Source organism: Paramacrobiotus metropolitanus, unplaced genomic scaffold (assembly GCF_019649055.1).
Source record: "Paramacrobiotus metropolitanus isolate TYO unplaced genomic scaffold, Prichtersi_v1.0 Parri_scaffold0000021, whole genome shotgun sequence".
NCBI classification, from domain to species: domain Eukaryota; kingdom Metazoa; phylum Tardigrada; class Eutardigrada; order Parachela; family Macrobiotidae; genus Paramacrobiotus; species Paramacrobiotus metropolitanus.
Window position 1 is genome coordinate 969,044 of NW_026570241.1, and position 23,090 is coordinate 992,133.

At 42.6% G+C, this 23,090-nt stretch overlaps 5 protein-coding genes across 5 annotated transcripts; 4 read left to right on the top strand and 1 right to left on the bottom strand.

Annotated features, from left to right (window-relative positions):
* The first annotated feature begins 1,537 nt into the window (after positions 1-1,537).
* Positions 1,538-2,726, top strand: LOC129586589 (uncharacterized). Its single transcript, XM_055479910.1, has 2 exons — positions 1,538-1,943; positions 2,147-2,726. Exons 1-2 carry the CDS (start codon positions 1,769-1,771, stop codon positions 2,482-2,484), a joined length of 513 nt encoding a protein of 170 aa, XP_055335885.1. The 5' UTR covers positions 1,538-1,768; the 3' UTR covers positions 2,485-2,726.
* A 428-nt stretch (positions 2,727-3,154) lies between these two features.
* LOC129586586 (uncharacterized) lies at positions 3,155-4,563 on the top strand. Its single transcript, XM_055479905.1, has 2 exons — positions 3,155-3,529; positions 3,805-4,563. Exons 1-2 carry the CDS (start codon positions 3,355-3,357, stop codon positions 4,140-4,142), a joined length of 513 nt encoding a protein of 170 aa, XP_055335880.1. The 5' UTR covers positions 3,155-3,354; the 3' UTR covers positions 4,143-4,563.
* Positions 4,564-5,405: 842 nt separating this feature from the next.
* Positions 5,406-10,408, bottom strand: LOC129586525 (adenylosuccinate lyase-like). Its single transcript, XM_055479804.1, has 9 exons — positions 9,962-10,408; positions 9,160-9,363; positions 9,021-9,065; positions 8,832-8,911; positions 8,135-8,353; positions 7,937-8,027; positions 7,076-7,293; positions 6,170-6,527; positions 5,406-5,743 (listed from the first exon to the last, which is right to left on the bottom strand). The coding sequence occupies exons 1-9, from the start codon at positions 10,121-10,123 to the stop codon at positions 5,657-5,659; spliced, it is 1,464 nt and encodes a 487-aa protein (XP_055335779.1). The 5' UTR covers positions 10,124-10,408; the 3' UTR covers positions 5,406-5,656.
* Positions 10,409-14,355: 3,947 nt separating this feature from the next.
* LOC129586603 (astacin-like metalloprotease toxin 1) lies at positions 14,356-16,868 on the top strand. The gene is made up of 7 exons (XM_055479928.1): positions 14,356-14,634; positions 14,735-14,859; positions 14,922-15,000; positions 15,175-15,298; positions 15,410-15,588; positions 15,921-16,151; positions 16,300-16,868. Exons 1-7 carry the CDS (start codon positions 14,583-14,585, stop codon positions 16,725-16,727), a joined length of 1,218 nt encoding a protein of 405 aa, XP_055335903.1. The 5' UTR covers positions 14,356-14,582; the 3' UTR covers positions 16,728-16,868.
* Positions 16,869-22,055: 5,187 nt separating this feature from the next.
* On the top strand, positions 22,056-23,009 carry LOC129586481 (neuropeptide CCHamide-1 receptor-like). The gene has a single exon (XM_055479741.1). The coding sequence runs from the start codon at positions 22,056-22,058 to the stop codon at positions 23,007-23,009; it is 954 nt and encodes a 317-aa protein (XP_055335716.1).
* The last annotated feature ends 81 nt before the right edge of the window (positions 23,010-23,090 follow it).

Consider the following 23,090-nt stretch of genomic DNA (forward strand, 5'->3'; position numbering starts at 1 on the left):
ACTGGCCAGTCAATTACGTTCTCCTGCCGCTTATCCCGAACGTTGCTGACAAATTCTGCCGGCATTTCGAATACGGTCAGTTTATCACGTATGCCGCTGCTTGGTACGGATTATCCGTTTTGGCCCTAAACCGCTTTGTAGCCGTTATTTGGCCATTCAAATACCGAAGCTGGATAACGAAACCGGTAATCGCTGCGCAGATTTTAATCCCCTGGGTTATTGCAATATTCGCCCCTTTAAAATTTCGTCTGGCGCAGAAAGGATTTATTTTGAATCCCCGGGCGCGAACTTGCGATGTCGATACGAGTGACGCGAGTTTTCCTGCGATTTTAATTTTTGCCGTATTTATGCCGTTATTGTTAACCTGTGGATTGTACATTGCTCTGTTTATTGGAGTGAAAATCAGCAGGAAGGCAAAAATTACAAATGCGACGCAGTCTTTGGCATCTGGATCTGGCACCAGATCAACTAGCATGCATTCCACCCCGGCAAGGATTCGAGCCGAACATACGCGAAGAAGTGAGCGACGTATCCAGTTGGCCAAGGAACTGTTTTGCATGTCGGTCGTGCATTTGATTGGCTTTGCCTCCGACCCGATTTTCGTTGCCATCGTTCCGGATGCCCAAGAAAAGTATCCCGCTATTCGGCAATGGATACTCTTGGTATTCTATCTCGGCTATCTCTCGACACCGGTAATTCCGTACGATATGTCATGTGCTTAATACTGATGCTAACAAGCAATTGTATCGCAAATTTGTAGATCACCATCGCTTCCACAAATCAAGATGCCCAAATGGTGCTGAGAAGAATTTTCAGGCCGATTTTGTGCTTATGAGAAGCGCAGAAAATCTTGCAGCAGCAAACGTTGCCATACCTAATTAATAATAAACGACTCTTTTACAGCGGTGAAGTCGCAATGGTTCATTGATTTTTAATCCTACTTTTGTTTTGATAAGAATGTAGACGTAGGAGTGTATAATCGATAGTTCTACAGCGCATGGCTTTCATGAATGATTTTCGTAAAATATCCTTGTCGAAAGAGGCGCATAGCATTAAACGTTCTGCTACAAACTACGTGTATGTGTACTGTATATGTGTGCGTGTATGTGTACTATACGTGTATTGTACAGTATATACCAGATAATACATTCATGGACTCGTAATTACCCAAATTAAAGCAACCTCGGATTGTGATATAAATATTGTTCTTACTTTACTGGACCAGACGATCATTTACTCAGTTTTCACTGCCTTTGTATTTAAAATATTCTAGCCAGCAACATGCCAGTGTTTACATTAGGGTTTGTAAAACAAATAAGCTTTCTACTATTTCTCCCGGCTTGCTTGTACCGTCATGGTGCAATCGTATGCCAGTAATAAAGATGCCAAGTACATTCCAACCGTCAGCCGTGGTACCGTTTAATACCGTTCACGGCTACATGACGCTGGGGAATAATAATTAATATTGACTCCTGCCATACATATCTCTATCCACATATCTCCATTTGCCGCTTCTGCGTGCGATCCTATCGATAATATTTTAAACCGGTTCAGCATACGTGGTAGCCGTAAAAGTAAGCGACGATGCATACGTTGGGAACACTGCGACTGCAGTGGTTATGTACACAGTACAGCTGCGCACCGGTACGGTCTTTTCAATTTGAAGACATTCGCAGTTTGTAGTTTGCTGTGAAATCTGACAACAGTGCACAGTACTCTGTACGCCTTTATATTTTTTATATCATTATTGCATTCAAAATACGACACCATGCCGAGTCCGTTCCTGAATAATCTGGATGGCCTGGCCACGGTGGCAGCTGGTATTTTCTCCGGAACGGCATTCTACACTTCCTCGCAGGAAGTGCCTGCCATGCGCGATCTGGGCCTGAATGAGCACTGGAGGTTTTTCCCTTACATGTACCATCGTGCATTTGTTTACCAAAGTATGCTACTGTTTTACCTTAATTGCAGTTATTTCGCTTGCAAAAAACTGCTGATCGTTAAACATATTCTTTTTTGCCTTAAATGCTGTTTTGTTTTAAAAATCAATGTCTACCTCGTTCTTTAGGCGTATGTAAACAACTTAAGCAAGCACTCTGTACACAAAAACACTTAAATTTTCAAGAACGTTTTATTCTGACTCCAGGCGCTGCGGGTATAACGGCTGGTGTCGGCAGTATCATCCATGGACTGCGCATTGTAAATTCGGATTTCGACCAGAAATTGTGGATTGGCGTAGGAGCATCGTTCTTGGCGCTCGTCCCGTACACCTTCATCTTCATGGTGCCGACAAATAACGCCATCTGTGAGGACAGCAAACGGGTGACCGAAGGTGGACAGTCCCGTTTTGAGATCCATCAGCGCCGGGATATGCTGGAGAAGTGGAGCTCCATGCACTTGGTGCGCACCGTCACTTCGTGCGCTGCCTTCGGTGTCATGGTCTATGCGCTGGCGCGTCATGCCAATCTGGTTTTCCGGCAGTAAAACCGTCTGGAAGTAACGGGATAACCGGTTGCAGATAGCGATAGGTTACTGGCATTTACTGTTGCTGTGCTAGCGCCGTGCTAATGTCGTTATGATTTTTTATTTGCATGATCATGGTCTTCATAATTCACTGTAGCGGGATTTGTTAAGATAACTGGCACAAGTACGGTATAATCGCTGTTGTTGAATTTTTCTTAGTTTTGATTGATTGTATTTCTTGTGTGAAGAATAACTGAACATAAGCCTAAAATTATCACGACCTCGGCGCAAATTTGCACGAACGTTTCAAAGTAGAATTTATTCAGTAAAACGTTTTCACGCGCGGAGTACTGCCTAGTTTGAAAGTCCCTTGCATTTTACAAATACGAATGCACATCCTATGCTTTGCATATTATGCTATATTATCGTACACAGTATACCGGCACATGCCGATGTTAAAAGCCATCGTTCGCCGTACATCTTGATAAGTTACTACGCCGTCTGCAGCTGTTCAGCGAAGTGTAAACAGTCGTTATATCAACAACAAAGAAACCGGTAAACTGCGGTACGGGATACCGGCGGTAGCCAACGGAAGTACGGTATATATAATATCTTCCATATGTCTATCTGGCTCATACGTAACGATGTACGAGAAGTATGTGCTATGCAGATTGTTTTGCTTGATATTCTCCGTACTGCAGCGTCTGCACTTTAAACCAGTTTCGCATAATGCTGACTGCAAAAGTGGGCGACATGACAGGCGTTTAAAAGATTATGGTCGCGTGATTAATCACTTTTTCCGTCTTCCACTTTGAAGTATAACACAGCCGTTTTTTCTCAGTTTCCTCTAATCTCTCCCAAAATTGTTATACTTTCAATAACGGCTGAATCATGCCGCACCCGCTTTTTAATAACCTGGATGGACTGACCACCGTGAGCGCTGGCTTATTTGCCGGCACAGCGTTTTATATGTCAACACAGGAAGTGCCGGCGATGCGCGATCTTGGTCTGGATGAAAACTGGAGATTCTTCCCGTATATGTACCATCGCGCTTTCATCGCGCAAGGTATGTTTAATAATTTCATACTTAAATACAGGGGAAGCTGAATAATCCATCCGGATCCACAATTACATGTAGTATGGTGATCTTATTATACAGATGTATACAATAAAAAAGCCATTTGTGTATAAGTATATACTAGTAAACAAAAATTTTTGAGTAACCTTGCATGTTAAGCTCACTCAGTGTTACAGCAAACAAGGCTTGTTCTAAAAATTGAGACAGCCCATTTATAAATTTCCTCGGCAGTTCCGATACTGTACTTACACCCGTTATAACAGGTTCGCTATGTTCATTGGCTGGCGTGGGCAGTATCACCCACGCTCTGCGAATCATCAACTCGGACTTCGACCGCAAATTGTGGTTGGGCGTGGGAGCGACATTTCTGGCTGTTTTGCCCTACACCTTTATAGTCATGGTGCCGACAAATAACGCCATCTGCGAGGACAGTAAGCGTGTCACCGAGGGTGGTCAGTCCCGCTTCGAAACAGGCCGACGCCGAGAGATGCTGGAGACGTGGAGCTACATGCACCTGGTGCGCACTATTGGCTCCTGTGTCGCTTTCGGCGTTATGGTGTACGGACTGGCACGTCACGGCCATCTGGTTTTCAAGCAGTAAAAATTTGGTCGGAAACGTTAACCGTTCTGTGCAGATATGTATTACCTAACTGCCACAGCCGACTCAAACACAAAACTGTATCCTCCACAAACAGTGGTGTCCTTTATTCTTCAGAGTTCAGGTGGTGGTGTACTTGCCTATCTTGTGTTTGCGTTTCGGTTTTTACTAAACAAGCAGTGTAATTCAATCCAAAAATGAATGGAAGTCGGATTTTCCTGTTCATCTTGAATAAGTGCTTAATTTTTCCTGAAGGTATCTTATTGTCGCTCTTGTGGTTTCTTTGGTAATGCATATTATTGGTTGTTACTTATTGCACATTTGTTTCTGTTTATTGGTGTCGTGTTACAATATACGTGGTGAAGAGTCAGAAGAATGAATGTTAAACAGGTAGATCATAAAGCAACGAAAGAAAAAGAATTTTTTAAGGGAGTAGAAATAAGATCACCTAAAAAAAGTTATGTCCGTGACGATTCTTATGGTTAGGAATGCTGCTGTAATGTTACATGTGCTACTTCAAAACAGGTACCAATGCAGCGCTTTGTTCCCTTATTAGCTGCGATACTGGGCGTTTTCCTTAACAAAAACCAGGTTATTAAGCCAAATATTGTTCAAAATTGTTCCTGAAGGAAGCCACTTAAACATTTTCATAATAACTCTTTATTTTAGCGTTTTAGGTGCAACATTCCGATCCATACAATAATTATATCACTATAACACAGACGCTGTCGTTCCGTGGTGCGCGTATGCTCCAGAGAAATTTGCGCTTCGGACAGGGAAATTCCGTGCAACCTGCTACGGTATCAGTTAAGCTGTGCAAGAGTTGGGATATCCATATACAACCTTTTAACAAACTGATCATCGTTCACTTTATGAATAAAACCCACCGCTCCGCAGACTGTTCCGGTATGGGGAATGGGGATGCATGTTGTTGGGAAAGTGCGGCAGCCATGCGTTGAAGCACCAACTGGCGCCTCGTTCGTGGGGATTTGGCTACGCCACTGTCATAAGCACGGCACCCACAGTGTGACAGACATCCTCCGCTTGGGTTTTGTCGTATGCATAGTCAAAACCAACAGCAAATGCTTCTCTGCAATTAGTGCATGTCTCAGTGCAACTAGCAAGGAAGTACACAGATCGGTATTAGAAACTTAATTTTCCGACACTTTCCCCGCTCCTATCAGCCGAGTAGCGATCACATCAGAACAAGCCGAAGAAAAAAATTTATCAAGACCGTGAATGAGTTTTCATATTGTTTTTATTACATCAAGAGCAGAGAACCCTATAGAACGATCTGCTCTTTATTCCATCGAGAACTAAATACAACAAACAAAGGATAACAACAACAACAACAACAATAAACGAGCGGACAATTACGGTATATGGAAATCTCGCAACGTTAACATTACAAACCCGATTAACGGGACTTCGACGTCTGGTCGGTAAAAACAATAATTACTAATAATATTCATGATTGTGTAAACACTGCTCAAAATTCCAGGATGCGGTAGCATCCATCACAATTCCACCCTCACGATGCCAGCCAGCTCCTTCGTGTACGCATTCAGCACGGGACGCACTTCCAAATCCAGAAACTCTTTCACCTACGCAAGAAAAGCAAACCGCATTAAAGTGGTACTGAAATGTGTACTGCAACGTTTGCAAAGTATCGCAGTACTTTATGAACGAAGTAGGTTTAACCCGAAATTTTTTTATCAAGCCCGTCATTTGATACAAGTTACGGCCGCGTTAGCGCGCCGTCATTCGAGTCAAGTGAAAATCGACAGAATTTTTTACTTGTCCTTTTCGGATGATTTGTTTATAGCACTTTGAGGGTTTGCACGCTTAGGACTAGTGTATCTGGCAGTGACAAAGAATATTTCGATGAAAGTCAAGTAAATGAAAATCAATTTAAAGCTGACACAACGGTGCGAAAGTCGACAATTCCGCCGACTAGCGCTTAGTCACAAACGGCCGTTTATTTTTATCCGATGTTCGGATGTTGTTTCCAAATTTCGCCGCATTTTTACCTGTTGTTCGGCGCGTCCCGTGAACGCCTTCGGATTCATCAGGTCGTCCAGTTGCTGATGGATCTTGGCGAAGTAAGCATCGTTGCGGATGCGCTGCAGCAGATCGTTGTCCTTGCCCTCCTGCTTGACGACATTCCCCGCCAGCTGCGATAATTCGCGCAGTTTTTCATGGCATTCCTGCCGATCGCCACCGGCCTTTACCATGGCCATGAGAATGCTCTCGGTGGCCATAAAGGGCAGTTCCTCGCGGATACGCCGCTGAATCACGTTGGGATAAACCACCAGCCCTTCACAAATGTTCTGCAGTGTAATCAGCAGAGCGTCCGCGATCAGGAAAGCATCCGGAATGCAAATACGTCTACGAAACGAAAAACTCAATTTTACTTGCAATTTTTAGCAACATAATGACACATTTGATACCGGTAACAAATTCCACCATCATAAGTACTTTTATGGTTAGTATCACATACAAGATTCCTAAAGAAATGTTTGTCGAGCATGCCAACATGGTTATGAATAAAAATAATATTTAAAAATATAAATATCATATATTTTACCTGTTGCAACTCGTTCTTGTGTTAATCTATTATGTTTCGATATATTGTTAATAATACTATTTCTATAAATAAGGACATTATTATGAAGATACATTTTTTATTGATTATAAATAATACAAATTAACAAAAACATCAACAAAAATAAAAATGAATGTAATTTTTATAAATTAATACTAATAAAGCACCAATAATTATTTATATTAACCTATAAAATCATTTTACAGAGATTCATAGCATTTCTGCATCATTAAGAATGTTCTTTAATAAACGTGGATAAAATCGACTTTTCAGCGCTGAAAACAGGAGAAAAGGCGTGAACTTTCTCACGCTGACAATAACTTTCGTTTACCGATTGGCACTATCGTCCAAAGTCCGCTCCATCCACTGCACCGCGTGCGTCTGCAGGGCATCGTTGACCAGGTTCATCAGATGGCGCGCCAGACTGCAGCAGCGTTCACTGCGCATCGGATTGCGCTTGTAGGGCATCGCGCTCGATCCGATCTGGTCCTCCTCGAAAGGCTCCTCAATCTCCTTAAAGCTGGCCAGCAGACGAATGTCCGTACAGATCTGCGCATGATTAAACAGATAATATGCTACAATAATGATATGTCGTCGATTGAATCGCTCGTTACTGCAGTTTTATTAGAAAGTGCGTAAAGGCAAAATTTAACCTTACTTATAATTCATCATACTCAAAATACATCGCTTTTTCTCTTATTCCGGCCACTTTGGATGTATGGATTTATATTTCGGTCACCAGGTAGTTAAATTTCCTGACAAAACGGAGTTGACAAAGATCAGTAGTTGTTACAAAAACGACTTCTCTTATTAAATTTGAACGTATAACATTAGTAAATTTTTATGAAAATTAAGCAAATAACAGAAACTCTGAATCAGGTGAGACCCAAAACACCGGTCTTTTACTCTTTAAACTTTCAACAAATGAAATTTAATGGACCCCTCAAACGTGTGAGGGTTGGGGGGGCTTGCTCTGCGTCTGTCTGCGAACAGCAAATTGACGGGTGGCTAGAGGCAGTGCGATCAGCAGATATGTATGTATCGAGATATTTGTGTAGTGCGCCACACCATTACCCGTCGCCGTCGCACCATTACCCGGTGACCGAAATATGAAACCATACACTCAAAGTGACCGGAATATGAGAAAAAGCGAAATATAGTGAGAAAAATCAGCCATAATCTCCAGTTGTACCTTATGCACGGACGATCCCAGTCCAGCCAACACCGATAAAACTTCCAAATCCTGTTTGCGCGTGTATGTCTGTCCGCAAATGACAAAACACCTGCACAGAGAAAAAAAAATTACACAAAGAGGCACGAACTAAAATGTTTAGTTTTAAAACCAAGAAGAACAGCTGAAAGCAATTTCGAGCATCGAGTTAGCGCTTACTTCTTGAAGCCGGCAAGATCGCAGACGAGACGATCCAGATTCTGAACGTTTTCGTCGAACCCATCGAACAGCTGGACGAAACTGGCCTGCGTCCCGGTGGTGCCCTTGACGCCGCGGAAGCGCAGATCGGTTTTGATCCGTTCGAAATTATGCAGATCCATCACCAGATCGCCTATCCACAGCGCGGCACGCTTCCCGACCGTGGTCAACTGCGCTGGCCTACGATTTTACAAAAAATTAAAAATGAATACGGACAAAAGTTTTAGATTAAAAGAATCGATAAAGCGCACAATTTACACATTTTTCACAGCAACTAATTAAATTACTTCAATATCAATTACATCAGTATAGTAATAATTGAGCATAAAATTTGATGCTTTTAATTAGCGTCAACCTGCGCAGGTGTATTGTTATGTGTGCTGGCGGATGCCGAATAAAAATAGAATAATTATGATGAGTTAAATTATGGAGGAAAAAATTAACTGAGTTTGCGTCAAAATAGCCACAGCGTAAAATGTGCAAAAATGAAAAACACCCTTAGCATAATAGCATTACAGAGATGAAAAACCGCCGTACGTAATTCTTATCAGGCAAAAAAATGGTAGCATTTCTCCAAAACAACAATCAGAAAAAATTTTGCAAATTTCCTCCGTCAACTTTTAACACGGGAAAAATTGACAATAATTAGTCAGCTTACTGCAAATGAGTGTATCCCAGAGTAGGCAAGGCTTTGTAATCATCAGCAAATTTACTCAGACGATCAATGCAGCGCGCCAGCTAAATTCCGACAAAACACATTCAAACACCCACAGAAATTTTACAAACGAGTACAGACTCCCATTTTAATTTCAGCAGTACATATTAACAGAATAATCTACTATTCTACCTTCGGCAGGAGTATTTGCAGCCCATCGCGGATGCAGATAAGATCCTGGACAAAACAATGATACCAGCAAAATTAGTGCTTACAGAATGCGAAAATGAAGGGCGCATTGCTATTAGTGTGCGTTATCATTGTGGCTTACGGTATTGTCGGTCACGTAGCAGGATGTGGCTCCCAGATGGATAATGGCTTCGGCTTTCTTGCACTCCTTCCCGAAGGTCCGCACATGCGCCATCACATCGTGCCGGACACGCTTCTCCTCCGCCAGCGCAAAATCCCAGTCAATGCGCTCCACGTTGGCCTGCATTTCCGCAATCTGGTCTTCTTGGATGTTCAAACCCAGCATCTACATGTATAAATTTAAATAATACTATGTGCCACAAAGGCACACTTGCCTTCTGAAAACATAAACGACTTAACGGAAAATATTACAAAATAGTAAAAAGGAGTGGAAAAACTTTCATGACTACTCGCTAGACGTTCACGACGTTTTAAAACGTTTTAAACCGCTGTACAGAGTATAATCACGAAACATCTGCCAGTGCACAACACTTCCTATCAATTTTAAGCACCAAGTAAGCAATGGAGCATCTGCGGTCTATGCCTAAATAAATAACACAAGCCACAATTTCACCATATAAAAATTGATATAAAATCCACAATTTTTTCTCACAAAGCCTCAGCGAGAAAAAAATATTGGAAAACTTGTAAGAACAAGCAAAAATGAAAGAATATTCGCCAAATAAAATTATGATGAGTACATACTTTGATTATAATGGCATAATGCTCGACTGGTATGTTCAGTTCTATATACTTTTTAGCTGCATAAACTCAAAATGGTAAAAATATAAGCGATTTATAATATTCTTATGATGTAATTTTATGTGATAATGTAACTGGCAGGCTGAAAACACCCACAAACCCCGCCACTGAGATGTGCGTACCTGTTGCGATTTAGCCAGCCAGATCCACAGATTTCTCCAGGTGATGATGCGCTTGCGCTCACTGAAGTTATAGCACATCTCCTCGCTGGCATAGCGCTGCTCCAACGGGCTTTGGTAGCGGGACTTTTCGGGATTCTTGTCATTCATAGCCATGATGGCCATTGGCAGGGATTCTTCACAAGCGCAAAGCGTGGCGGAACACAAACCAGGCTAGTGCAGTGTATCACTCAACGCCTTCGCCAAATCGGTGAATCAATGAATGGAACCGTCACTCCCGTGATAGAGGTACGTTACAGCAGTACCTAACTGCAAAATTATTTGCGCTGAATATCTGAAAAAAGGATGGAACAGAACAATCAAACAAGCGACACAGAAAAAGTCAGAAAGCTGCCAGAAGAGTCGGTGACTGTGAGAGAACTGCAGAAGTCAGAAGAAATCTGCTCTCATTGTTTTCTATCTTTTGATTTTCCACTTGGGCGTCGTGACGTCACACACTACTTCCGGTATATGGCGTACCAAATACCTCACCCCGTAAACCTTAAAACTTAAAACTCAGAACACTAAAACGTAAAACACTAAAACGTAAAACGTATGTAAAACACTAAAACAACAAAACGTAAAACACAAACGTAAAACGTAAAACACTAAAACACTAAAACGTAAAACGTAAAACACTAAAACGTAAAACGTAAAACACTAAAACGTAAAGCCGTAAAACGTAAAACACAATACCGTAAAACTCAGAACTCAGAATCGTAAACCTCAGAACTCAGAATCATAGAACTTGAAACTGTAAAGTGTAAACCCTGAAACATGAAATCGTGGTTTTCGTGGACTTAGACACTTTTCAGATTTCCAATTCCACAATGCCAATTCCAATAATATTAATGGAAGTCTACTTAATTATTGGAGTTAGGCGGTGATTTTGGAACTGGATTGGCGTTGGTGGAACTACCGTTTATTTTTGCTTAAAATTATCTAAGTCCACGAAAACCACGATTTCATGTTTCAGGGTTTACAGTTTCAAGTTCTATGATTCTGAGTTCTGAGGTTTACGGTATTGTGTTTTACGTTTTACGGTTTTACGTTTTAGTGTTTTACGTTTTAGTGTTTTACGTTTTACTGTTTTAGTGTTTTACATACGTTTTAGTGTTTTACGTTCTAGTGTTCTGAGTTTTAAGTTTTAAGGTTTACGGGGGGTGAGGTATTTGGTACGCCATACCGGTAAGCATGAAGGGGTATCCAAATACGTCGTAACGAAAAAAAGTTTCAATTTTGACCCATACTTCTACCGCTGGCGCCGATCTACTGTAACAACAACTTCGACTTCCGGTACCGCGTTACGTAATTTATGGAAGCCCCCTAAACGTATCCGCTGGGCGCTGGGCGTCTGACTTACTGGCCTTTGTGAAATTTTTGCCGAGATACGAGAATAGTTTTTAATCCACCTTCCAGTATCATTATTGTGCGCATGTAAAAAATGATAATTTTTGGGCACGCTCTGCTGGAGTTTGACCCAGTCAACCAATGGAACTCCGTGGATGTGCTGACAGAGAGCGGACTCATCCAGCACGGCGAAGTGATCGATGTGGCGGAGGACGGACTGATCGTGGATTTCCACTGCAGCGGACAGCGATCAGAATTTCTGATCTGCGCCGGAATGGCAACCGCCGTAGACGTTGTTTCGCACGTCACCAATTACAGGGATTACACAGTGCACCAAAATGGGAACTACGCATACGCTACGTATCACGTAAAGATTGGCGCTTGGTAGGCGCACTGTAATACTGGGGACACTAACTGACCGCAGATTTTACCGAGCACACTACTCTTTTTTATCAGGCATGTGTCTTTCGCTTTGTAGACCTTGGTTTTCTGTTAATTTTCATGTGCCACCCGTATTTGCAGACAGCACGATTTTCAAAACGCGCCCTAATTAAAAATTACAGTAGGAGTACGCGTTGCTATGGAGCAGCCACGACTTCCCGGCTACTCGAAGGCTACTGTGTCCAACCGCCCTCGGGCGGCGTGGCGGCGCAGATCAGAAATTGGTTAAATACGATCCGGAAGGTTTTGTACTTTGTCCTGGACGACGCAACATGCAACGTTTCTGGTTGAACAAAATGCTGGATCGAATCCAGAGGAGACGGACTCACTTATGGAGAACGCTAGCGTGTAAGTGCTGTGCCGATCTTATCCTGGAGCTGCTTGGTTATGGCATCCCAGCAAACTACTCTGTCCAGTGGTAAATCTTCCCAAGGACAACGCCCTTTATACCGTAAAAGTTCTGGAGAAGGGCCGGGAACGTTTAGCACTATTCCCCGGCGGCCAAGGGCGTGTACCGCCGCAATGGTATGAGCTAACTGCTAGATGCTCGAAAGGCGCGCTATATGTGATAGATACGAAGTAAAAGTGCGCCCTTTGCCGAAGAATAATAATTGGTCAACCGTCACAGCAGATATCGCATCTCGAGTCCGTCACCGCATTGAGCGAAAGTTCGGAGCGCGCATCCTGTCAGTCGGCGAACAAACGCTCACGGTTCTGCCCGGGGAGGGTTTTTACTGTTTAAAGCAGAAATGGTGCGTACAAATATGTCGCATTTTTCTTTTTTATTTGTTCAATTTTGTTTTTGTGAAGTGAAAAACAACCAGTTAAACATTTATCCATAACTATTTGTTTTAGCGGTTTAGACACAACATTCCGATCCGTACAATATATCACCATCACACAGACACTGCCATTCCATGGTGCGATTGTACTTACTCCAGAAAAATTTGTTGAAAGGTCGTATATGGATATTCCATCCTTGCCGCTTGCGCAGCTTAATACCGTAGCATGTTGCACCGAATTTCTCTGCCTGAAGTGCAAACTGGTCATCGCTCACTTTATGAATGAAACCGACCGCTCCACAGAAACCTCTGGTATGGGGATGCGTAATTGTATACTCGTATTGTTGGGAAAGTGCGGCAGAGCGTCGGCCAGCTATGCGTTGAAGCACCAATGGCAACTGGCTCCTTGTTCGTTGGCGTTTTTCAGCTGCGCCATTGTTGCGAGCATGGCACCCACAGTGCGACAGGCATCCTCCGCTTGGGTTTTATCGTATGCATAGTGGAAACCAACAGCAAATACCTCTTCTGCAATTACAGTTGTACACAATATGTGCGTTAGTGCTCAGATAAGGGTCAGTCAGTTTAGCGTACGCATATGAAAACCGATGTTCGAACATGCGTATGGCGGTTCATCGTTGGAATAATTTACCATGGGAATAAGAAGTTAAGACTTAAGGCCCTTACAAATTACGTACAACTATACGGTGGAGGGTGGACGATGGTTTTGGTGCCATTTTAAAGCAATCTTTCCAAAAAAATGCCTGCTGTTTATCGTTTTTGTGATTTACCATCTATGGCACTATTTATACACCTTAAATTTTCGAAGTATGCCGCGCTCTTGTATTCTTTGTACTCCAATATCCGCGCTATTCCTACTTGGAAATGTTTTTAAATATTTCCGAAGCTCGTTCCGCGTTAGCGGGGCCATATGCTCTAAATCTCCAGTTGAAAACTTTTTCTTAGGAAACTGTCTTAAGAATTATGAGTATTTCAAACGTTGGTCAGATGAATGAAAAGGCCGCTAACAAAACTAAAAATATATACATATTTAGCATACGTGAACGATACTGTCACGATTATTGCTCTGGGATATTGTGAATGCCATTCAAAAATCATGCAATGGAACAGATTGTGCGTATGACCTCGTGCATATGCGCAATTTTATGGTTTTTGCATTATCTTGTACCTTTGTCTTCTACGTTACAGCTGTAGAATTTTCTTACAAACAGTTTGTCATACGACAAACGTATTAGACCCGTTAATGGGTCTATGGTCTAAGTAATATATATTACTTAGACAATTTTATTAGCTACTAAAACTTATCCTAAAAATTAGGGTATAAAGTTGTACACGATAAGCGAAAAAACATTCAGAATTCAAACGTCTCCTGGATTTGTGATACAGAAACGTATGAAAAAGAGTTTTAGCAATTAATAAAAGCATTTCTCGAGGCGATTGCCCATATTGCGTCAAAATCAGTGTGCTTCAAGCACATTAAGTTCCCTATGTCGCTGAATCTGATTTCAGATCTTTTATCGCTGATTTACAGTTGCAAGTTCTGAGAAATGTAGTACTATCAGACGCCCAGTCATGTTGTTCGGCTAACTTTAAGTGGTATGTACAGAGTACAGTACGATGCTGATTCCTCTTGTCTATGATCAGGTTGTCGTAATGCACGTAAGATGGGCAAAGGTTAGTTCGGTCCACGAAACAGTGGCACGTTGAAGCATGGAATTGTCACACTTCTATGACATGAGCCACACTCCTTTCCTGATGGGAATCGGCGCAAAGTGCACTCGAGGCTCGCTTCCGTATTGTCTTTTACAAACGCGGATATTTCGAGTACCGTGCAATATTTCACGGCATTTAATATCTCGCGGTGGTTGCATGCGTCAACGTACAGCGAGTTAGTAGAAAGCTGAATGTACATCTATCGTTTCCATCCATATTTATTTTAAACTTCTGTTTGTGACATTATCTTCATTGTATTAAGTGTGCGTGGTATTTTAAGAATGGCTGTTATCTGGTTATTCATTTGTCTTCTAAATTTCTATTTCTGGTCCGGTAAGTTGACGTAAATTCGTTCATGAAGCACATCGTACATGAAGCGCAAAATGTAACCACTTTAAAAAACCGGATAACACTATGATAACTTCTGAAAAAGGGTCTGCAAGTGCCGGCAGTGATGCCGATAACAGCACAAGCGACACAGATGGACGGTATTCGGCTAGTCTGTTCGAAGGAGATATCTTGGGAATCGACACAATGGCTGATCTCGAATCAGTACAAGTAGGTTGTGGTTTGAAGTGACAATTTATAAAAATAGTGCCATTATTTCGGATTAATTACAGACCCAATCCAATGCCGTCAGCGTAGAGTCTAGGAGATGGCCAAGAGGAATAGTGCCCTACACTCTTGGTCCAGCATTGCGTATGTTTTTACTGTACTACGATGAGCGATCTTTATCAGATCACAAAATTTAATCCTCACCGTATCCACAGATAAAAACAGAAAGTAAAGAATGAAACCTAGATGCACTAGCTATCGGTAAATTAACTGCATTAAATTAAAATAATGCAAGCAAGCGACAAATCATCATTACAGGTGTCCATCAAGGTACCATTCTGCAAGCAATGGCATTGATTACATCTGAAACCGACGGATGTATCCAGTTTGTCCCTCGAACGCACGAAAAAGATTACGTAGAGATTTCCCAAGTTCACGACAGGTTTGAATCCTTTATGCCAACTGCTGATGTTTCGTGCTTTAAAATCCAAAGTTAGGCACACCCCACAGTACATTTCGTATTAAATTTATCCTATTTGAAATGGCTCATTAGGTGCGCATCGGAAGTGGGCCGAGCAGGCTACCGGCAGCGGATCTACCTCACATCCCGATGCGCCAGGTCCTTGGGTCACGTTCTTCACGAACTGATGCATACGTTAGGATTCTTCCACGAACACGCTCGTAAAGATCGCGATGATTTTGTTACCGTCAACTTCGACAACGTTAAAAACTGTAAGGAATATTTGCACATATAATATTCAATTTAATTATACCCACTTCATAGTTCATCTATAGGGTGTTGTCATCCGACTTGCAACTTATTGATGCCACTGATCAAAAACTTTATGATGTAACCCATAAAAGCGAAGTTCGGCCAAATATAAAGCCGACTATTTCTGCGTGAAGCGTCGGTAATACTGCCTTGTATGATAATACATCAATCCTACGATTTAAATGCGCGTTTGGGGTGGAAAACGTAGAGTAACTTGTTTGCGGGTGTTGTACGTGGCGGACACACCTTACTGTTTTAAAACAAACAGTTTTGTTGACTTTATGTTTTTCAGTTGCCGAGGTGCGAATCAACTTCGAGCGCAAATATATCGACACCACCGTGCTTGGCCTACCTTACGATTACCTGTCGATTTTGCATTATTCACCGGTAGCGTTTGCCAAAAGTCCTTTTACACCGACCATCTCCACAAAACGACCTTTTAGTATTGGCCAGAATTATAACTTGAGCTACAGTGATATCATACGGATTCGCAAATGTTACGGCTGCAACGTGGAAGGTAAAGGTAAGCAGCAGTTGAAAAAGGCTTCTCATTAGGTGCGTTTACTTGCAATCAAACGAAATTCATATTTCTTTGATTTTAAAAGGATGTTTTTTAAATGTACGCTTTTTAAGGACTTTTGTGGTGCGACCCGTAATAATTTTAATCGTAGAGGAAGTATTTGCCGTTGGTCTGAACTACGAATACGACAAAACCCAGGCCGAGGATGCCTGCCGGACAGCGGGTGCCGTATTGGCGACAAAAGCACAGCTGGAAAAAGCCCACGAGGACGGCGCCAGCTGGTGTTTCTACGGATGGTTAGCCGATGAAATTCCGCACTTCCCTAACAGTATACACCTTCACCCTAAAGGCTACTGTGGAGCGATTGGCGTTCTGCATAAAGTGGGAGACGAACAATTTACGCTTCAGTCAGGAAAATTCGGTGCGACCTGCTACGGCATTAAACTGAGGAAGCGGCAAGCGTGGAACATCCATATCCGACCTTTTAATCAGTTTCTCTGGAGCATCCATGACCGCACCATGGAGCGACAGTGTTTATGTGATGGTAATATACGGTACGATGCGGAGTGTTGCACATAGCACATTACCGCTTTTTCCATGATGTAATAGTCAACCCAGATATTCGATATTCATCAAAACAACTACAACTACCGAGTACTGTAGCTTTTGTTGTTTCCAATATTGTTTTTGTCGAAAACCGGTGCAAAAGTTGAAATCATTGAATTCTGTATGCCAAATTGATGCCAGATACAAAGAAGATTGGAAGAATACATGTTTCCCACTTGCACGCTGCTAGCTTTCGTGAATCTTGATTAATGGATTAAACAAAATCTTCTTTATTTAATTTTCTGCTGTGCAGCCAGGAAATCCCATGCTAGATTATCAGTCTGACAGGGAGCGGGCTACCTGCTTGGATTCCAATAAAATTTAATTTAATTTACATACGGCATAATTTGGTATCCATACAAGTGTACACTGCAGTCTCAAAGCTTCCCAAGTTGGGAAGCTTTGGGAATCCCAACCGTAATAAAGTACGTACCTTACCGCGCTATACCGCGTTATCTTACGCTAACGACAGCCATTTTCTCTTGTTCACGGTTTGTTACGATTACATCCGTACCTTGATACGAACAGTTTTTATAGACGTATATATTAGCATACGTATCACTTCTTTAAGTTTGGACGCTGGTTCTAGTTTATGGTATGATACTTATACTTATGGTTTATGATTTATGGCATACGTGTAGCAATAATACAATCTCCAAGTGATCGCGCCTGATATTATATCGATTCGTGGGGAGTACATGCAGCAAAATTTGTTGCTACGTACTTTTGCCTTTTCGAAAGCTCCATACAGGTATATACTTGTACACCGTATTTACTCTTTAAAGCATTTATAGCAGGGCATACTGAATTAAACTGAAATCCGTGTTCAAGGCTTGTACTATACAGATGGCTCAGATGCCCGCCAAAAAATATGGTTCCTGTTGATAATTAAAGAGGTCCTGGAGGCACAGTGCTTAGTGCACTGCTGACGTAGTTAATTTGCCGATATCGATTTCTCGCGGTAACGGATAAAACTTTCATCAACTATTGTTTACATGTGAATGCTTGAGCGACTTCGATTTTTGCTGCGCATCCTACGCCAATTGTGTAGTGGCACTATGGCTTGCAAAAAATGCACGCCCACCAATACCATCGCCGTCTGCTTGCCGTAAAACGCTGCCTTATTCCCGAGAGAACGAGAAGTATCCAAAGTGCGTGCGAGATCTACTGATTTAAGGTTGAGCCAATAAATAAAGCATCCCGTCACCATAAATATCTACGTAGAAAAAGATATCTGCATCTAAATCAATTATCTCTGCCATTTTGCGGTAATTTTATAACCCATCGCCCATTAAACCAGTCGGATCAGTATAGCGTAAAACGCCAGTATGACGGATTATTTCAACATGTCGTTGCCAGCAAAGAATAACTCCTCTATAATAATAGACAACCAAAGTTCGACATCTATGGATGATGCAGCTTATAAAGCATGGTCAGACGCCGCCGTGTATGTGCCTATTTTATTCCTAAACGGGACATTATTGGTGACATTTTTAACAAATCAACACTTGATCAACGGTTTTGTCGTATATGTTATCAATCTCACGATCAGTAACCTGTTTTGCTGGTGTATTTGCGTTCTTCCGTTGGAAGCCACGTGGTTCTTTACAAAAACCTGGTGGATGGGAAATTCGGCATGTGACCTTTATCTGTACGGTATTTGGTTGCTGCCGGGTGTGACGACATACTCCCATGTCTGCATTTCTTTAAATCGATTGTGGGCGATCAGTTCACCGTTAACCTATCGAACATATCACTCTCAAAACTTTGCCATCTGCACCTGTATCGTATTATGGCTGACAATGCACGCGCTCTGTTTACCGCCTCTTATCCGGGATTCCTTGGTCTTTCGGACCGACCGCAAAACGTCGTGCGAACTGAACGTTGATGCGCAAAAAGCGTGGTCTGCTGTTTACATGCCATTGATTTTCTACGTTCCCAACGCGATTGTATTGTTATCATTCCCGTGCACAGTCGGCATTAGTGCCTGGCGCAACCACAACCGGCACCCGGCCATCGACAACAAGTCCAGTAGCCTGCACGCGCATGCTGTACATGCTGTAGTTGGGCGCAAATATCAGTCACGTGCCTTATTAGCACTAACGGCGATGACCACCAGTCTGCTGGTGTTGTGGACACCCAATCATGTTGTGCAAGTGTTGCGACATCTTTCGAATTTTGTGGCCCCGCCCTGGCTCATTCGCATGACATGGCTGGCGTATTCTCTGCAGGCAATCATGGATCCGCTTTTGTTTGCTGTTTGTTTGCATGATGTACGGAAGACCTATCTGCTAATCATACGGAAATGCGTCAAGAGCAAGCAATATGCAGGGCGTCACTGAAGCTGACAAAGGGCCCTTTTCTCCCCAACTCACAAGATTTGTTTACTGAATGAAAAGGCGGTTTCGACTACTCCAGTTGCGCATGTTACGGTTATTCGGTTGATAGCTACATAATTTAATAAGATGTTTTCGTATTACCGTTCATAACCCATGCATGTACGGTCATGTAACATATTCTATCAAGTACTGTGCACTTATTTAACTAATTTTGCTAGCGCGACTGACTGTCGCTGTCTTGGCTACGATGTCAGACGAAGAACAATAAAGAAACCGAACAACTGCTATCTTTGTCGAGCAGAAATCTTTTCTACAGGAGGCGAAGAACTGCCATTATCGAAATCTCGGATTTATGAACAGCGAAACTCAGCATTATTAGAACACCTCAGCTGTATAATACATTCGGGCTTCCATTTTACTTTAACAAAACCGGCCACTGAGTAAACCATTATGTGGCGCCATTGACCGGTAATGGACGAGTAAGTACGCTGCATGTATCAATGAACCCGAACATTACGTTATCGTAAGAACCATTAAAAACTGAGGCACCTTCGCCCTAAAATACATCCGCAATAGACCGCGTCTCTTTAATTCCCATCATACTATCATTACTATGTACAGATACATTCGGGATGCCTACGGCCCTTAATGGTAAAGATGTAAACATATCCTTTGACTGCTTTTAATCAAGCTGAGGTGAATACACGCCATAAAATGTCCAAAGGAGCTACGCTGTTCGTGAATCCGGGTTACTGATCAAAATAATCAAATGTTTTGCACGATTGCGTGCAACATATACATGCTGTAAATACAAACATAAAAAATAAACAAAATATTCAACAAGATGAATAGAAGTATTCCTGGTGCAATGTTTGTGAACATGTCGCAAACAAATGCATCTTCCAAGCTGACTAGCAACAGCTCCGTATTTGCGACATTTTGCTGGATTGTAGCTTTTTTCTACATCGTGTTTTTCATATCTACTCTGACTCTAATCATTGTGATGGTCAGGCATCGCGATCACCTGACTGGCTCCCGAATTCTGATTTTGCACCAGCTGATCATGGAATGCCAGATCACGTTGCTATACTGGCCAGTTGACTATGTCTTACTGCCGCTACTCCATCCTCATTTCGTCACAGTGACCAACACATTCTGCCGCCATTTCCACTTCGGCTTTCTGCTGACGCTTACCGCTACGTGGTGCGGCTTGGCGATCTTGGCACTGAACCGGTTTATTGCGGTTATCCAACCGTTTAAATATCGCAGTTGGATAAGCAAACCGATGATTATGGGACAGATCGTCCTTCCATGGATTATCGGCATTGCTACAACCATCAAGTTCTACTTGACCGATGGCGGACTTACGTTCAACGAGCGCAGTCGAATCTGTGTGGTACAGACAGGAAGAGATTTTTTGATCAGCTCCATATTCGGCGTGTATTTGCCGCTAGCTTTAACTTGCGTTTTTTATATTGGATTATTCGGTGGTCTCCTGGTTAATAAACACCGGCATAAAGTCATGCTAAGCCGGGCATCAGGGTCGGCGAGTGATCGTTCCGATCCGACTGGATCCGGGTCCATTGTTGTGGAGAATATGGGGCAGAGTGGACGACGAATACAGCTGGCTAAAGGTCTATGTGCTATGTCGGTTGCACATTTGGTGGGATTTGCTTCCAGTCCGATCTTTCTGGCTGTAGTTCCCGATGCACAAGCTCGCTATCCTATCACACGACAGTGGATATTGTTTGTATTTTATCTAGGATATGTTCCTACTCCGGTAAGTTTGTGTATTGAAGCATGAGCACATGAAAACAACTGTCTGTGCTACTGTGTATATTGTGAAGTGTCTGGTGACTGATTTGATTAAAATTATAGAACTACCTTTGTAGATTATTATCGGACTGACGAACAGGCATGTTCAAGCAACGGGAAAGAGGATATGCGCAAAGTTTTTCCGGGATGGCGTCTGAACGTTATCCGCTAGAACTTTTTATATATAGATACTAGAATAATACCGGTATTAGCGCAGTTCTGCATCGTTAAAGATTTAATTTACGCTTACCTCGGACTAAAACGAGCAACGCGCTCTTCCTTAGAAGATACAGCAGATTATAAGTGTCCAGTGGCAGTATCTGTAGTTCTCGTACTGGCGTTCATCGTCTTGTTGCATTTCAGGCGAAAGCTTCTATCAGCAGTCTGTAATTTTCGAAATGTGACCTATTTCACTGTCGCTGTCTTATTCTATTTTTTTATATTAGATCATCAGTTTTCTCGTGCCACGTTGCGTGAATGAGCAAAAGGTAAATTGAGGAATCAATATACGGTCGAGAACATATGCATCGGGACATCAGCGAACAATTTTATCCTGAATCGCGCTGGATGCACATGCATACTGCATTTTCACATGTACAATGATCGCCGTGAGCCGAAAAAAGCTGATGGTAGCAAAATTTTGCAGTTTGTTTTAGGATACCCTCTAGGTTAGAATATATATATAGCAGGTTAGTATGTATTCCCACGAGAAATATATCTAACCTGCTGCTACCGGCTGTAGCGAATGAACTACAGTACTACTTTTTCATACTCGGTAACACCCAGTTGCGTATCTTGTCTTCCCAGATCGTAGCGTTGTTAACTGTCTTCCCCGGTTCCCATTATCGCAGCGTAGCAAACTCTAAAGTCACATACTACGTGATGTGGATTGCGGGCGTGTGGTATCTACTTGCTTATCCGGCAAGCTAAAGTTCAAACCATATTCTACCGTATTATTTCAAAAGTCATTTTGCATCGAAATGCGTATTCTGGCAATAATATAACTGAATGAGCCCGATATTGCTTCGTTACATTAATGCACATCGTTTATTCATACTTCAACGGAAAGTGCAGCATTTCCGATTTGGGATTTGTAAATCAGCCGAAATTGAACGCATGAAACATGAATTAGCAAACAAACACCCTAATGGACTTCGCATATCCTTCGTCTAATTACAGTGCGGCATCTTCCAGTTTGGCGGATTTCCGTGGCGTCGTTAGTACCGTCGCTTTGGTCATTATCATCATTCCCAACGCAATTGTCTTGACCTTCTTTACCATCCGCAGCTGCCGGCGGAACTCCTTTTCTGTCTACGTAATGGCACTGCTAATGCTAAACATTATCGCGACAGTGACATATTATCCCTTTATTTTAATCAGCAGCCTGTCGTATTGGTGGATGGGCTCATCCATGTGTACCTTCTTCCTGTACTCTGCCGACGTACTGGCTTTTGTCATAACCCTGCTTCACATGGCGATGGCTCTCAACCGGATATGGGCGGTGCTAAGCCCCATTCATTATCGGCAGTATCATACCCGAAAGGTCGCCGTGGCGATCATCTTCATTGTCATCATTCTTCCACATTTCAGCGCTTTACCGGTGCTGATAACGGATGCCCTGTACTATCGCTTCCCCGAAGAACGCTACGGTTGCGGTATCAATATCCAGGCGCAACTGGAATGGATGCTGTGTAACCTTCTCCTCTTGGGAGTAGTACCAATCATATTCTTACTACTCTCCTACCCAGTTGTATTATCAGTGCTGATGAGGCACCATCGAACCGGCCCGCAGGTGGAAGCGCGACGAAATTCCCGAACACGGCCACGACGATTTCCTCGCAAGGCGCTGGTGACCCTGACCATTTTGACCGGAAGTGTTATCTGCTTTTGGTTGCCTTCGGTGGCTGTGGCGTTTTTGGACCTCGCCAATCTGCAGGAATCAGTTGAGTGGCTGGAGTGTTTGGCGATGATAACGTATGCGGCGCAGAGCGTGCTGGATCCGTTTCTGTTCGCTGCTGTATTGTCGGATGTCGCCGAGCAGATGAAGGCTTTGATCTGCATATGCACCAGAAAGTTGGTCAGTGGAATTGCAACTGCTTAGCACGTTAGCAGTCGGCAATATTTGAGCGAATACATAGTCTGACGTGATACTGCAAATTGCTAACAGCGAAACATACCAGTT